This window comes from Anabrus simplex, chromosome 3, assembly GCF_040414725.1.
Source record: "Anabrus simplex isolate iqAnaSimp1 chromosome 3, ASM4041472v1, whole genome shotgun sequence".
In the NCBI taxonomy this organism is placed as follows: domain Eukaryota; kingdom Metazoa; phylum Arthropoda; class Insecta; order Orthoptera; family Tettigoniidae; genus Anabrus; species Anabrus simplex.
In genome coordinates this window covers 336759072-336775168 of record NC_090267.1, presented here as the reverse complement: position 1 = coordinate 336775168, position 16097 = coordinate 336759072, and the positions used below count along the sequence as shown (strand labels likewise).

General features: G+C 44.5%; 1 protein-coding gene across 4 annotated transcripts in view; it reads left to right on the top strand.

The window, feature by feature from the left end:
* The window catches only part of LOC136866342 (platelet binding protein GspB), a 549318-nt gene that overhangs the window by 251094 nt on the left and 282127 nt on the right, over positions 1–16097 (top strand). For 3 of the 4 annotated variants that reach the window (XM_067143204.2, XM_067143206.2, XM_067143205.2), the window contains one exon: positions 569–728. In XM_067143204.2, the coding sequence (XP_066999305.2) occupies positions 569–728 (160 nt within the window). Of the gene's footprint in view, positions 1–568; positions 729–7531; positions 7575–16097 lie in introns of those variants that run through there. The other variant, XM_067143207.2, reaches the window with a different exon arrangement.

The following is a 16097-nucleotide window of genomic DNA, read 5'->3' as shown; positions in this document are numbered from 1 at the left end:
ATGATGATGATGACGCACCTATTCCAGACCTAGCCAGGGTCTATCGCTGTTGCAGGAACGATAAGGTTTGTCTCTGTTCCAGGAACTGTAATGTTGCATCTGTTCCATGGAAGGGAATGGTCTGTCGCTATTCCAGAAGCAGTTTTAATTTGTTACTCTTTCAGGAACTGTAATGGTGTATCTGATGCAGGGGTGGTAATGGTCTGTCACTGTTCCAGAAACAAGTCTGGTCTATCACTGTTTCAGGAATTCTAATGATGTATCTGTTTTAGAATTGGTATATTATTGCTTCAGGAGCTGTAATGGTGTCGTATCTAGGAATGTAATGGTGTAATGGTGTGTATCGCTATTCTAGAAACAGGTTTGACTTGTTACTGTTTCAGGAACCGAAATGGTGATGTATCTGTTCCAGGACTGGTAATGGTCTGTCACTGTTTTAGACATTGTAACGATGTGTCTGCTGCAGGAGTGGTAATGGCATTCCGGTACCAAAAACAGGTGTGACTTGCTGTTATGATAGTGATCTATCACTGTTTCAGGAATTGTAATGATGTTATGTCTATTCCAGGAGTGGTAATGGTCTGTATCCCTGTCACTCCGGGCTGAGTGTATCACACGATAGTGTGTTCACAGCCGAACAGCGATCCCCGCACTCCAGTTCCGAGGAACTGGATACCGCGCAGAGCTCGTCTTCCTTATCCATACAACAGCTGGTGCCGGGTGTCAGAGTGAGTAGCATGAAATATCATCTTACTGTTGAACTATCTGTAATCATAAGAAATGTTAATGTTTCTAAGCAGTTCCTGAAACAACCTCTCTTCCATTATGAGGGTTTTATTTGCCTTTGTTCGCGCGAATGACAGCACCGATATGGATTTGGTTTTTTTAGGGGATTATTTCCTGTTTTAACAAAGGAAACAATAATGTTTAATTTGTCCCCATGGAGAAAAATGCGAGGTATCAAACAATGATATCAAGTTTCTTAGTTATTTTGAACCCTTTTCAACACCAATTATCGAGCAAGTGGCCGCACGGTTTGAGTCACGTACAGTAGTTATCAACTTATATTCGGAAGGTAGTGGGTTCGGAACCGCACTGTCGGCAGCCCTGAAGTTAGTTTTCCGTGGTTTCCCATTTTCACACCAGGCAAATGTACCTTAATTAAGGCCACGGTCGTTACCTTCCCACACCTTGCCCTTCCCTATCCCATCATCGCCATAAGGACTATGTATGTCGGCGCGAAGTAAAGCAGGTTGTAAAAAAATCTGCACCAATTAGGGTATTACTGTAATTTAGTGTAGTTGTGTCAGGGTCGCTACACACGTTAAGTCATAGGTCGAACCACAGAATAAGAAATAAGCATCTGCACGTAATATATTCGAGGAGAGTGTGTTCAAAAGGTCCTATTTCCACTTCCAAAAAATTAATCGGTATGTCGTCCGCATGCATTACAGTAGTTCGCACCGACATACATAGGCCTTATATCTCCTGGTATGGTCTAGATCGTGTTACTTTAATTTTTCTGTCTAATAATAATAATAATAATAATAATAATAATAATAATAATAATAATTTATTATTCGTTGTACGTCTCACTAACAACTTTCACGGTTTTCGGAGACGCCGAGGTACTGGAATGTTTTCCTACAGGAGTTCTTTTACGTGCCGGTAAATCTACCGACATGAGGCTGATGTATTTGAGCACGTTCAGATACCACCGAACTGAGCCGCATTCGAACGCACCAGCTTGAGCTTAGGAGATACAGCGCTCACCGCCTGAGCTACTCGGTCTGGTAGTGTCTCAGTCTTATCCTTCGCGTTGATATGAAAGTGACTGAGGGGTGAGCGATACTAGCAAACCATTCCTTATACAGCCAGTCCCTGTAATGAATGGTATGAACGTGCTCGTCATAGCGTTGGTTGGTGTACAGTACGCGATACGTGAGCTTCCCTAGTGCTGAATCGGTAGACAAAGTGTGCCGATAATACTTCCATAAGCACTGCAAGCCTATACTTGAACACCACGACGACTGCAAATTCCTTGTGAGTTTTTGAAGTTGTATCATTTACCAGGCCGTAGTGAACCATCAACATACCTTTCTGCAGAGTGCGAATCAGGCTTCTTCTCTAGCCAATTCCTCCTCCATCAACATTCTTCGGACATTCAAGGCCTAGGGACTTTCAAGCCCTTCGTGGCCCTTGTCTTTCTTTGGCCGATATCTTCATTTTTTGAAATGTCGGATCCTTTTCATATTTTCTCTCTGATTAGTGTTTAAAGAGGATGGTTGCCTAGTTGTATTTCCTCTCAAAACAATAATCATCACCACCACCACTGGATTTTCAGAATTAAACCTTTTCTTAGTTACATAAAAAGATGCCATGCTTAATTCTGTAACGTTTTGGGAGAAATAATACATTTGTATTTTTAAGGTACACATTTCTGAATTTATGAAATGTAAAAAAAGAGCAATTACTGTTAAGAAAGTGCGTTATCCTACAGAAATCCGACTCCATGGCTAAATCGTTAGCGTGCTGGTCACAGGGGTCCCGGGTTCGATTCCCGGCAGGGTCGGAAATTTTAACCATAATTGGTTAATTTCCCTGACACGAGGACTGGGTGTATGTGTCGTCTTCATCATCATTTCATCGTCATCATGACGTGCAGGTCGCCTTTGGGAGTCAAATTAAAAGACCTGCACCTGGCGAGCCGTAGTCCTTGGACACATCCCGGCACTAAAAGCCATACGCCATTTCATTTCATCCTACAGAAATACCTTGCTTGCATGAGGTGATGTCCTTGAAGTTCCTTGTCTATGATGCATGTCTGTACAAAGTGATGGCTAAATTTTATTCAGTCAGTTGCAAAACAGTTGTGCTGATTTTTGTTATTTTATAAAGTAGGTCTTTTCATTAATATAAACATTCCGTTCCTCAGTTGAACATTGTTTCACATTCTGCTGGCCCTAGTGGTAAATATTGTATAATTTGTAGGTTATGGCAAGAGTGTTGTGATGGGGAGGTGTGGGGGCTGTTAATCAGGCAGGGAAACCATTTTACCAACCGAGGAATTAACCCCACCCCTACCCTCCCTCTCTGACTTTCTGGTGGTTAATTTTGTTTTGGATATAACACATACAATTCTCTCATCTCATAATTGGTCCTCCTGTGGGTGGATGCAGTAGGATAACACCCACGGTATCCCTTGCCTGTCGTAAGAGGCGACTAAAAGGGGCTCCAGGGGCTCTTAACTTTGGACCGTGGGTTGCGACCACGGGACCCTTAGCTGGTCCTGGCATTGCTTCCACTTACTTGTGCCAGGCTCCTCACTTTCATCTATCCTATCCGAACTGCCTTGGTCAACTCTTGTTCTTTTCCGACCCCGACGCTGTTAGATTTCCGAGGGCTAGGGAGTCTTTCATTTTCACGCCCTTCGTGACGGTTATCTTCCTATGGCCGATATATTCATTTTTTGAAGTGTCGGATCCCTTCCATTTTCTCTCTCTGATTAGTGTTATATAGATGATGGTTGCCTAGTTGTACTTCCTCTTATAAAACAATAACCACCACCACCACCACCACTCTCATAGTTGGGCTGAATGGCTCCTTTGGCAGAATACCAGGTTTAGGAGCTTGAGGTGGCGGGTTCGATCACAGTATAATTTACTGGAGGCTAGCCAGAATGAGTCCTAAAATATCAAACCAGTTTCGTTGTGAAGAACATTAAGTTAGCATTTTTGAAACATATCGCCTTTATCTGGCGTGATTGCGAAGTTCTGGACGGGTATAATATCTCAAAATGATTCCGTTTCAACACGTAGGCCTATAGTATCCTTTTATGCAGCATTGCTAGCGATAACTCAGCAACATGCTACACGTAATTTTACGAGCAGCAGATACTCCTGGGAGGCTTGTGGTGGGGAGTTGAACACGGGTAGAATAGCCCGTGACTTGAAACTCAAGATACTGCACTGCCTTAAGCACGTCTGTTTTGTTCTGAATGTTAATTAACAGCCGTGCCGGACCATATGGTGCTGCTGTTAAGTGGTCTGGCCTCTTGACATTTTAACGGTTACCTTGCGTCGTTACGTTTTGACTGTGCGCGATGGATGACCGCAAAGGCCATACCTCTGGCAGTAGACAGTCAGTCATGGGAGTGGCTGGAGAGAGAGACTGCCTTCCGGAGTACAATCTTTTTCTCTTCATCCGTCACAGGCAACAGACGGAGTGACGCCTAAGGTAAACCCTCTTTCTTCTTGCTAGGGGCTTTACGTCGCACCGACACAGATAGGTCTTATGGCGACGATGGGATAGGAAAGGCCTAGGAGTTGGAAGGAAGCGGCCGTGGCCTTAATTAAGGTACAGCCCCAGCATTTGCCTGGTGTGAAAATGGGAAACCACGGAAAACCATCTTCTCCCGGATGCAAGCTCACAGCCGCGCGCCTCTACGCGCACGGCCAACTCGCCCGGTAAGGTAAACCCTCGGGGAGACATATCTTCTCATACATGGGCTGAGTTGCTCCACTGGTTTTCTGAGCCTGAGGTGGCGGGTTCGATCACAGCTTAAATACGCCAGCAGCCTCGTGTCGATAGAATTGGCGGCACTTGAAAGACCTCCGGGGGCACGAAATTTCGGCACTTTGACGTCTCTAAATACCGTAAAAGTGGGTTGGTAACGAGGGGGACCCTAGATGAGTCTGACACTTACTTGTACCAGTCTCCTTGCTTTCATCTTTCCTATCTGACCTCTCTTTGTCAGCTCTTGTACTCTTCCGATTTCGACAGTGGGCCTAATGGATTTGCTGGGCATAGGGAGTCATCATTTCCATGCCCTGCGTGGCCCTCTTTATTTTGCCGATACCTTCATTTTTTGAAGGATTGGACCTCTTTTATTTCTCCCCTAATTATTAAAATAATGGCGTGTGGCCTTCGTAGAGGGCTGATGCAGGTAAACTTAAATAAATAAATAAATAAATAAATAAATAAATAAATAAATAAATAAATAAATAAATAAATAAATGGCGTATGGCTTTTAGTGCCTAGAGTGTCTGAGCTCAAGTTTGGTTCGTCAGATGCAGGTCTTTTCATTTGACACCCATAGGCGACCTGCGCGTCATGCTGAGGATGAAGTGTTGATGATGAAGACGACACATACACCCTGCCCCAGTGCCAGTGGAATTAACCAATTATGGTTGAAATTCCCGACCCTACCGGGACGCTAACCATTTAGCCATGGAGCCGGATGCAGGTCTTTCGAATCGATGCCTCATAGGCGATCTGCTAATTAATGATAGTAAAGGATGGTTGACCAGTTGTACCACCTCTTATAACAATCACTACCTTCATTACAAGCCATAAAAGTACGATAACTAGTGGGCCATAAACCAATAGCATTATTATTTCTTCTTATACTCCTCCCGCTGATGGTGGGGATGGTAGAAGGGATCCCCAGCGTATCGTAAAAGGCGACTAAAAGGAGACCTCAGCGGCTCTCCTCCTGATTCCGCAATTCTTTATATATTTGGTTCCCACTTTTCACTGCGTTTGGGCTACAGTATGCTGCCTGTCAAGCCAGCCACGGCTGATCCTGATCCTGACGCACTAGTGCTCTAAATATTACTGCCATCACCTACACCTCAGCAAGTTTCGTACCATTTTCGTCATAAATGAGACTAGGTTCGAACCCCACTGTCGGCAACCCTGAAGATGGTTTTCCATCGTTTCCCATTGTCACACCAGGCAAATGCTGGGGCTATACCTGTACCACGGCCCCTTCTTTCCCACTCCTAACCCTTCCCTATCCCACTGTCACCATAAGACCTATTTGTGTCGGTGCGGCGTAAAGCATATTGTTAAAAAAAAAAAAGGAAGTGGACTTAACGACTTAACTGGAAGTTACATTTAGCTCCGGTCCGAGTCACGAGAGAGGTGAAAATATACTGCACGTATTAAGAAATAATAACAGGCCTCAGTCTACTCTTAAATTACTATTAACCTGAATAAGTGCGGGTTTTCTCGTGTGTCGTATCGTATTTTTGTGTGACTGGTCAGTGCTGCAGTCACCATCTTCTATCAAACTACTGTTTGATTACTAGAATATCGGTCAACAACCTGGTCGTGATTTTGAAAATACGTATCACAGAAGAAGTAGCAGATCTTGATTCTAGATACTATCCATCATCCGTATGTGCCCTCTATCTCCTAAGAGATACGTGGTTTGCGTAATGCTGATACCGGTACGCCTTTGCGCTACTCTTTTGGCTTATTTGTGAGCGTATGTGTTTACGTAGTTTTAAAATAATTAGGCATTTTTAATAGTTTTAGGGTGTGTTTTGTTGTTTGCAATTAGTATTGATAGTTGCCCTCGATCGTATTGTCCATTGACCAGACTGGCACAGCGACCAGTACGACTGGGTATGTGGTGGGCTGCATGGTCGCCCAAAGTTGCTTTTGGTATTGCAGCGGGGCTATATCGATTGGTATATGCAGTGACTTGTTTTATATAAATTATTGAATTTATATGTGTAATGCTAGTGTGCTGGTATTGGAATTTTGAAAAGCAGAGATTAATTCTCGGAATTTAGCGGTGCACCTCGCCTCACTAGTCTCCTACTGCAGTATGCCTGACCTATATGGGGCATTGCCACCGAGTGGCACCTGAATAAGGTGCAATCCGTACAGAACCGGGCACTTTGCCTTATTACGGGTGCCAGTTGGTACGTGCGAAATGTCGACAGTCACATTACAACCCTTAGGGATAGAAGGCAGAACATGGCTGCCAAATTATACAATAAGCTACCCCTAGCGGGTAACCCAGTAGTGTAAACACGCTAGGAAACCCAAGGCCTCAAATACAAGAGGCCGAAGGTTATCCTGCATTTAGCAGCGCCTAGCGCTAGGCCAGACGCTGGTTAGCCATGATTCTAAATTCCGAATTCTAACCCGCAACTAAAACCATTCATTCAGGGGATACATTTTAACATAGGACATTCAAATCCGGTACCGGTCGGCAAGCCATAAACATAAACATAAATAGTGTGCTGCTGCGGCGACCTCCTATCGTTCTGTTGCTGTTGGTGGTTTGTTTGGAGGCAGCGTGTATGGTGGTTGGTTGTAGAAATGAGAGGATTCTTGGTTTGGAAATGGAAAAATGAATATACTTGGCGGGAAGGAGTTTTGGTTTTACGTAATATATTGGTTTACGTGAAGTGGAGGATTGACTTGGTATTACTTGGCGGGAAGAGGGAGTATCTTGGCTACAGGATCTCGGCTACTCTGTCCATCGTGGCGGCCCTGTTATTGGGAGGGGAGTGTTTCTAGAGTCCAGTCTGAGTGTAATGTTCGGGTTGTCGTGGATTAAGTTAGGGCGCCCTCCTGACTGGCGAGGTAGGCGGTTGGGTTTCCTCGTCGAGGTGCGCGGAATGCAGTGCTGCAGGCTGTACCGTCTGAGTCACTGAAGTCTGTTACGCTATTGACTCATGTGATCAGGCTGGCCAGTGTTGCTCGCGCGGTGATGTGCAGCGGAAGTGTTGGTGGAGTAGTGTATAGTGCTGTGTGTGTGTGAAATGTGTTTCTAGGTGGGTGAAGTATTTGTGCTTATAAAAATACTCGCTGTGGTTCTTCTTACGTCAACAGCTGCTTTTCACATACCGGCTTTTTATGATCTGTTTATACCGAGACCGATTATGATGAAGAAAGTAGAGATTCATCTGGCCTTCAGGGATGGGACTGACGGCGAGTAGTCAGGAAATGAAGGAATACTAATACACTTACAATGTATGGTATTTCCATCGCAAGGTTTTGAAATTAGATTTATTTCTGAAAGGTATTGTTTTATTAATACCTTGCGATCAAATGTTTAGGGTGATATCTTGTGCTTAAGACCGTAGGTTTGACTCTGCCTGCGAATGAAGACACGAACTGTCTCTGGCCATTTCTATACGTCTCTGTGCTTATTCTTGGTTTCTCTGTTAGTAGAGTGATGTAACCTGGTCGGGACAAAAGAACGTGGAAATTGACGAGCAAATTGTCTGGGTAGTATCAAATTAGCATACAGCAGAACCCCGCAAATGTCGAATAATCCGAACAGATTCCATGGTGAAGGAAATAATTCCACTTAATTGTACTTAAAAATGATTATTTTTAAGTTAGTAATTTGCGGAATGTCCGCCTCTGTGGTGTAGTGGTTAGCGTGATTAGCTGCCATCCCCGGAGGCCCGGGTTCGATTCCCGGCTCTGCCACGAAATTTGAAGTACGAGGGCTGTAACGGGGTCCACTCAGCCTCGGGAGGTCAACTGAGTAGAGGTGGGTTCGATTCCCACCTCAGCCACCCTGGAAGTGGTTTTCCGTGGTTTCCCACTTCTCCTCCAGGCGAATGCCGGGATGGTACCTAACTTAAGGCCACGGCCTCTTCCTTGCCTACCCCTTCCAATCTTCCCATCCCTCCACCAGGCCCCTGTTCAGCATAGCAGGTGAGGCCGCCTGGGCGAGGTACTGGTCATACTCCCCAGTTGTATCCCCCGACCAAGAGTCTGAAGCTCCAGGACACTGCCCTTGAGGCGGTAGAGGTGGGATCCCTCGCTAAGTCCGAGGGAAAAACCGAACCTGGAGGGTAAACTGATGATGATGATGAATTTGCGGAATACAGCGCAGAACATAATTAATTACATTCCTAGTATGCTGTAGCTGTAATAAGTCATAAAAATGGTGTCAAATTTCTCTTTGGGAAATATGTCATGTGTCACGGTCATGGCCATCCATCAACGGTGGACCTCGAACCAGCCCTCAGGTCCAGGTAAAAATCCCTGACCTGGCCGGGAATCGAACCCGGGGCCTCCGGGTAAGAGGGAAGCACGCTACCCCTACACCACGGGGAGCGTCACTTATTTCGTATCGCTAATTTTAGATGATCCCCAACCATAAGACATTTATGTCAAAATAGAATTGACAAATATTAGCCCGCCTGGCTAGTTAAGATGTTGAAGTCTAAACGGTCTGACACGGAGGTTAGCCGGTTCGAGTCCCGTTGGTCGATACAAATTCACCATCAGAATTTTGCCCGGTAGGGTAGGAAGGTGGTGGTATACAATTTCTAATCACTAGATTGCGTGCCAAAAGCCTGGATTAAATTCCAAACCTCTCCGCAATGCTCATATGGTGTGAGGGCATATGGCGCTGTTGATGGTGATTCGTCCGTCGGATGGAGACGTTAAGCCTTGAGCAGACCCCTTGGTGCTATTCGACAGGAGTAGGCTACGTTCCGGCACCGGATTTCACCCTCTCCCTTCCTAGTATCATATATCACGTCATTCATTTCATCTTGTTAACTCTTCTGATTAGGTTGACGTCAGGAGGGGCAGCCGGTCATAAAAACCCGCCACGACAGATTCATCTCACCTCGCCTCATATCCGACCCCTCAGAGAAATGGGGCAAGGGTTGGACAAACGAACAGAAACGAGAAAAACTGTATTTGGTATTATATACTGTACTTAACACGTTTGTTGCCTACAAACGTCATTTCTGTATTTTGTAATATGCTGTGTAACAATTGTCACTTTCCTCTTAATTCTCATATCAGCCACTCTAGTGGATGATTCCAGTTCGAATCACAGTAAGAACAAATATTTTTTAACTCGTTTCTCTGTTATAAACAAAACAAGCAACCAACCTGTGATACTTGCAACGCATTAAGGTCTTTGGTCTGCTGTCCAACCAATTGGCCTGCGGATTCTGGGAGTACGCCGTAGTCAGCGTAGTGAAATCTTCAGTGGCTGATATGATAGGCTGGGTTGAGTTACTCAGATGGTAGAGTGTTGGATTTCTGGTCCCAAGTTTGTCGGTTCGATGGATGTTCAAGGTGCTCGCATCCGTCAGCCTCGTGTGGCTATTTCTAGCCTGGTGGTGTGAGATGCAGGGACGTTGGGGACAGCACAACTTCCCGAGCCAAGGGAATTAACTACTTAAGCTTGAAATCTCCCACTCGGCCGGGAATCGAACTGGGGCCCTCTGAACCGAAGAGCACTAGGCTAACCATTCAGCCAAGTGGTGAACCTGCAAGAGATTTACGTCTTTCACTACCTAGAGTTCCAAATAATTGAGAGGTCCCCTATCTTCAAAGTTATTTGTAACAGTACAATTCAGTGATCATGTGAGTGTGAAAATAATAATAATAATAATAATAATAATAATAATAATAATAATAATAATAATAATAATAAGTTCATGTGCTTGCCTGCTTGTAGCCCTTGTAAGGCAAATCCTCCGTTAAATGTGGCCGGCCTCCATGGCTAAATGGTTAGCGTGCTGGCCTTTGGTCACAGGGGTCCCGGGTTCGCTTCCCGGCAGGGTCGGGAATTTTAACCTTAATTGGTTAATTTTGCTGGCCCTGGGGCTGGGTGTATGTGTCGTCCTCATCATTTCATCCTCATCACGACGCGCAGGGCATCAAATCAAAAGACCTGCACCTGGCGATCTGAACTTGTCCTCGGACACTCCCGGTACTAAAAGCCATACGCCATTTCATTTCAATGTGGCCGGCATCTGCCATGTGTGGGAAACTGCGTGTTACTCTGGTGGAGGAAAGTATTGTGTGTGGTGTGTGAATTGCAGGATGCTGCGGATAGAACAAAAGCCCAATCCTCGAGCCAAGGGAATCAACCGCTTAAAATCCCTGGACCCGGCCGGGAAACGAACCAGGAGGACGAGAAGCTGACCACTCAGCCATTGAGCCGGACAGTGAGGTGATAAGTCTTTTGTTTTTGCCCCTTGAAACAACAGTATTCATCGTCTGGCCTTTGTGCCGTTTCGAGCTCGGCTCTCCTAGTCTGAATTTTCCAATTCGTCTTGTCTCACATTATTGTTCGAGTTAGTTGGACCTCCCGTAGATCTTTATCTATAACGTACATCCAACTTTGACGAGAAATTTAAGTACCGTACTGAAAAGTAGCGTGCTAGACTCTTGAACGCTATGTTTCTAGTTTCACGATAGAAGCAACAACAGCAGAATGTTCTACTGTATTTGTTACTGTTTTAGTCGTTTCATGTTCCCCATTCTCAGATTTATGTTCCTTTACTCTTTCTCTCGTTTGCATGTTCGAGAATGAACAGTTGGGGATTTTTATATTATTTCAGAATTTCCGCTTGTGAAAAGTAAAACCAACCTTCTCGGACTACCGAGTTTGTGACACTTGCACGGAGGTAGAATTTAGTGAAGGTTGCCCGCAAGGATCTTTGTTCTGGGAGATTTGAAATTGAAGATAATCATCATCATTCCGTGTCCGGTCAGCATTTCCAAAATGTAGCAACTCCGATGGCCTTGTTGTTCGCCTCGATTAGGTCCTGTGTAGTGCAGGGATGTTCTAGTAGGGGACAAATGAGCAGGTGGTTCGGATCTTGTGTTACACCACACTCGCAGAATGCGTCTCCATCAGCTGGAAGTATGGCCCATTTTTGCATGTTGGTCTTGCAAAGAGGTACGCCCACCCTAAGACGATTAAGTGATCTCCAAATAGGGTAGGGCAGGTCATTTCCTGGAGCTAGCTCTTCCTTTGCAGGAGTATCAGGCGGCAGCATGCTCTTCCACCTGGTGATGCGGTTATACTCAGGTGTTCCTACCAGTGGTTGAGTCCTGGTGATGAAGCTCTTTCTCGACTTCAGTCGACAGACTACAGCCTGGTGATCATGCAGTGGGTGGCACTTCTGCGGAGCCACAGAGCTGTGAATGTAAACTCATTCTGAAGCCTCTCTTATAGCTATCTGTCTTGCTATTACTATTACTACTGACTTTGAGAGGACAACCGAGCGATTCGGGAGATAATGGGTTCTAACCCCACTGTTGGCAGCCCTGAAGATGCTTTTCCATGGCTTCCCATTTTCACACCAGGCAAATGCTGGGGTTGTACCTTAAGGCCACGGCCGCTTCATTCCCACTCCTAACCCTTTCCTATCCCATCATCGACTTCAATGTCATAACCAGGACTGTCACGGGTAAACCGGAATGGTTGGTCACTCTACTGTGTGTCCTTTCAACCTCTCACCGACACAGATAGGTCTTACGGCGACTAAAATTTACTGCAATTTTCTGCATTAGTATAAAATGTGTTCTTCTTATTATTATTAATGCCTTGTATTGATTTTCGAAATAGTAATGACAGGCCATTGTGCCGGGTTGGCCTTCCGAAAGGTTGGTCACATTAACACAGATACATAAATACATCTACATATATAGCCTAGCTATACGAGACTTAACGAATTCTATTGACGATGAAATGAAATGTATGGCTTTTAGTGCCGGGAAATCCCAGGACGGGTTTGGCTCGCCAGGTGCAGGTCTTTCTATTTGACACCCGTAGGTGACCTGCGCGTCATGATGAGGATGAAATAATGATGATGAAGACAACACATACACCCAGCCCCCGTGCCATTGGAATTAACCAATTAAGGTTAAAATCCCCGACCCGGCCGGGAATCGAACCCGGGACCCTCTGAACCGAAGGCCAGTACGCTGACCGTTCAGCCAACGAGTCGGACTCTATTGACGATGAGAAACCGAAAATAAAGTTTGTAAAAGAACTAGAAACATGAGAGTTATAGAAGGAAACAATAATGGCGGTGTTGCTAAAGTTCGAAAGAAAATACAGTAACCTAAACGGGGACAGACAGAGACTATTTCTATTTGGTGTTCCCTGGAAACGACGTAGTGTAGGCCAAGCTTGTCTTGAAATTCATCTGGGCGCGACAGCCAGATCACATCGTCGCTAGCTTCTCACCAAGATGGCCGTGGTTCGAATCCCGACGAATGAATGTGGGACTTTCGAAATGGATAGTTATGGCGGTATGGTTCGGAGGCCTCGTAAAATTGGAAGTCCCGTGGCTATAATCATGTTATCAGTGGTCACATAAAACTACAACCTTACTTGCTTTTTTCTTCTTAAAATAAATAGGATAAATACATGCATCCTTTATCACCTTTGGTTTCGAAGGCAACCTTGATCATGAAGACCCATGGAAGTGTAGAATGTAACAGTTGCCACCATTCGTAACCTCTGCACTTCGTGCAATAGATACGTTAGTCATATGCCTTTGCCCCCATTAATTAACTAGTCACTCATTTTTTAGAACTTCAAGGCCATGTACCACTCCATTTCTAAATTTGTTCACCTGACGGAGAAACGAACCCATGTCCTGCCCTGTGAACAGAGCCTCAGTTAGGCAGATTATGCCAGTGAACTCACGGTGTAGTGTAGCCCACGTGGTTGGGCAAGAGTACACAGGTGTGTGAGATCAGACCAGAACAACACGTAAAATCATGCGGATTTGGTTGTTGGTTTTAATTCTTTATTAGTTTTCACCGCCTCCATGTGCCATTCACGCTAGCACCTAGTATATTAATTGGAGTTTTAATAATATTGCAGTAGCGTCATTCCCCTAATCTGTTGAGTCCACCCAGATCATTGCGTAAGGTGCTTTCTGTGCAAAGGTTAACTTACTCCAGGCAGCTCTGTAGGAGTGTTCCGGCTGTCAGGGAAGGAAGGTGAAAGGACAGCTTTATACCTGAGGTGAAGTGTTCACCTACCTGTGGTGTATTGTTTACCACCTCGCCGTGTTTGGGGTATCTTGCACGTAATGTTTGGGATGCCTCTTAATTTATAACCTTCCCTACGATCTTCTCTAATCTTGCACGGAGCCCCCCTGTTGAATTCCATGCATACTGATGAGAACTTGACTCTGGAATGCAGACACACACGGCTGTGCTTATTTTCCTGCTCGCTATAACGGGTGCCATACATAAATATTTCTTCTTTTCCAATCACAAACGGGGCCACAGCAGATGTTACTTTCTTGTGTGGCTGATCACGTGCTAACTGAATCATTCAAGTCTTTGAAGGTCACAATCAGCTGTCTCGCTCACGTCCAAGCTACTGTATATTCGGAGTTATAAGAAGACTCAACATCTGACAGTCGATTTGAAAGAGAAGTTTGACACATTCTCTCATAGATGTTAGAAATGTTATAAGCGTACGGTACCGGTATCTAATTGTATTATTAATTTTCATTTCTTCTTCTTCTTTCCTGACCTTTTTCACAGTTATCTGGGTTCGGCACTGTTGTGTATTATGGCCCATTATGGCGACGATGGGATAGGAAATACCTAGGAGTGGGAAGGAAGCGGCCGTGGCCTTAATTAAGATACATCCCCAGAATTTGCCTGTTGTGGAAGTGGGGAAACCACGGAAAACCATCTTCAGGGCTGCCGACAGTGGGATTCGAACCCACTATCTCCCGGATGCAAGCTCACAGCTGCGCGCCCCTAACCGCACGGCCAACTCGCCCGGTAAGCCCAGTTTTGGCCGGATGCCTTTCCTGACCCTGGCCGTACAGTGCGTACTCTTTATTGCGTGTTTCTATGGTGGTTGGTAGTGTGATATGTTGTTTGTAAAGATGATTACAAATACCAAACCCTCACGCTAGAGGAATTAACCAAACACGGCTGAAATTTCCGGCCAGGAATCGATTCTGGGACCTTCTGCACCGAAGAGCTCATGTCTGTTTTCGCATAATTAATGTTGATTATTCTTTTCATGATTCTTTTTTGTGTGTGTGTTTGTTGTGTTAAGATACTGCTGTAAGCAGCATTGCCACCAACATATCCTCCAACTGTAATATATTTGTAAATAATAATAATATGATGGCGACTGTTGTTTTAAGGGCCACAACTTATGAATTTCATGTTGGCTCCGTATTGACAATATAATAATATATATAAATTCAATTCTTAAAAAAGAATTGTATTAATGGGTCCACCTGTTCAATACCTGTCTTGTTATACTGTAGTAAAAATGTCTTTAAAACTACAATAAGACAAGTATTGAATAGGTTGACCCATTAATTTTTTTTAAATATAAGCATTAAATGTATGTATAACTTATGTTTTAAGGGCCGTCACAACCGAATTGTGAATCCTTGTTAACATCAATTGACAGAAGGAAAGGAATTAATCCAACTCCTTGAAAAATTAAGATCTTCTTCTTCTTCTTCTTCTTCTGCTTGGGGTCACCAGATAACAGACTGATTTGATGCATGCTATCGTGTGCTAACCCGTCATTCCCACATAACTTCTGCATCCTACATATAGTCTGTCATATTAATGACTTGGCCTCGTTCTACGCTTGTTTTTAAATAATCCATAGACTCCCATTCGAAGCTAACTGAACAAGTCCTGAATGTATCACGATTTCTATCTACCTACCTATTTCTTCTGGCCAAATTTCGCCAAATCATACACCTCGCAGCAGCAGTTTCGCAGACTTAGTTTTAGAAGCGAAACTACATTCGCTTTGTGGTATTTTATACGATAACCTAAGTGGGAATTGTCATTCGAGATTTTTTTTTTTTGTTAGTGGGATTTACGTCACACCGACACAGATAGGTCTTATGGCGACGATGGGATAGGAAATGCCCAGGAGTTGGAAGGAAGCGGCCGTGGCCTTAATTAAGGTACAGCCCCAGCATTTGCCTGGTGTGAAAATGGGAAACAACGGAAAACCATCTTCAGAGCCGCCAGCAGTGAGGTTCGAACCCACTCTCTCCCGAATGCAAGCTCACAACTGCGCGACCGAAACCGCACGGCCAACTCTCTCGGTGAAGCTTCCTTTATTCGCGGTGTTAAATGTGAGACTGTGTTGCCGAAAGTGAAGAGTACCTGTATTGTCAGAGTACCGATCGAATGGTAGAATGCAGTCGCCAAATCGTCAAGTTCGTTTATTTTGGATTCAGTGGGTGTTTTTAAAAGTTCACACTTTACAGAGTGCGCACTCATCTTTTACCGAAGTATTTTGAACGAATCTCGAAACGTCCAGAGAAATTAGAATGTAGGATGGAATAGATTCCTCCATATGTGAAGTTGACAGAGCGAAAATGTTACGTCACCTTCTTTAGTTCATCGTCTCCTCAGGGTCATTCTGTGTTAACAGCGAGCTATTTTAAATAATACATATGGATGGGGTGTTTGAGGTTTAGTAATGTTCGTTCCTAGTATTTATCAAGATGTCATTAGTGTGGGATGTTTGCGATCTGAAGCTTATCCTTGTTTCATTTCCT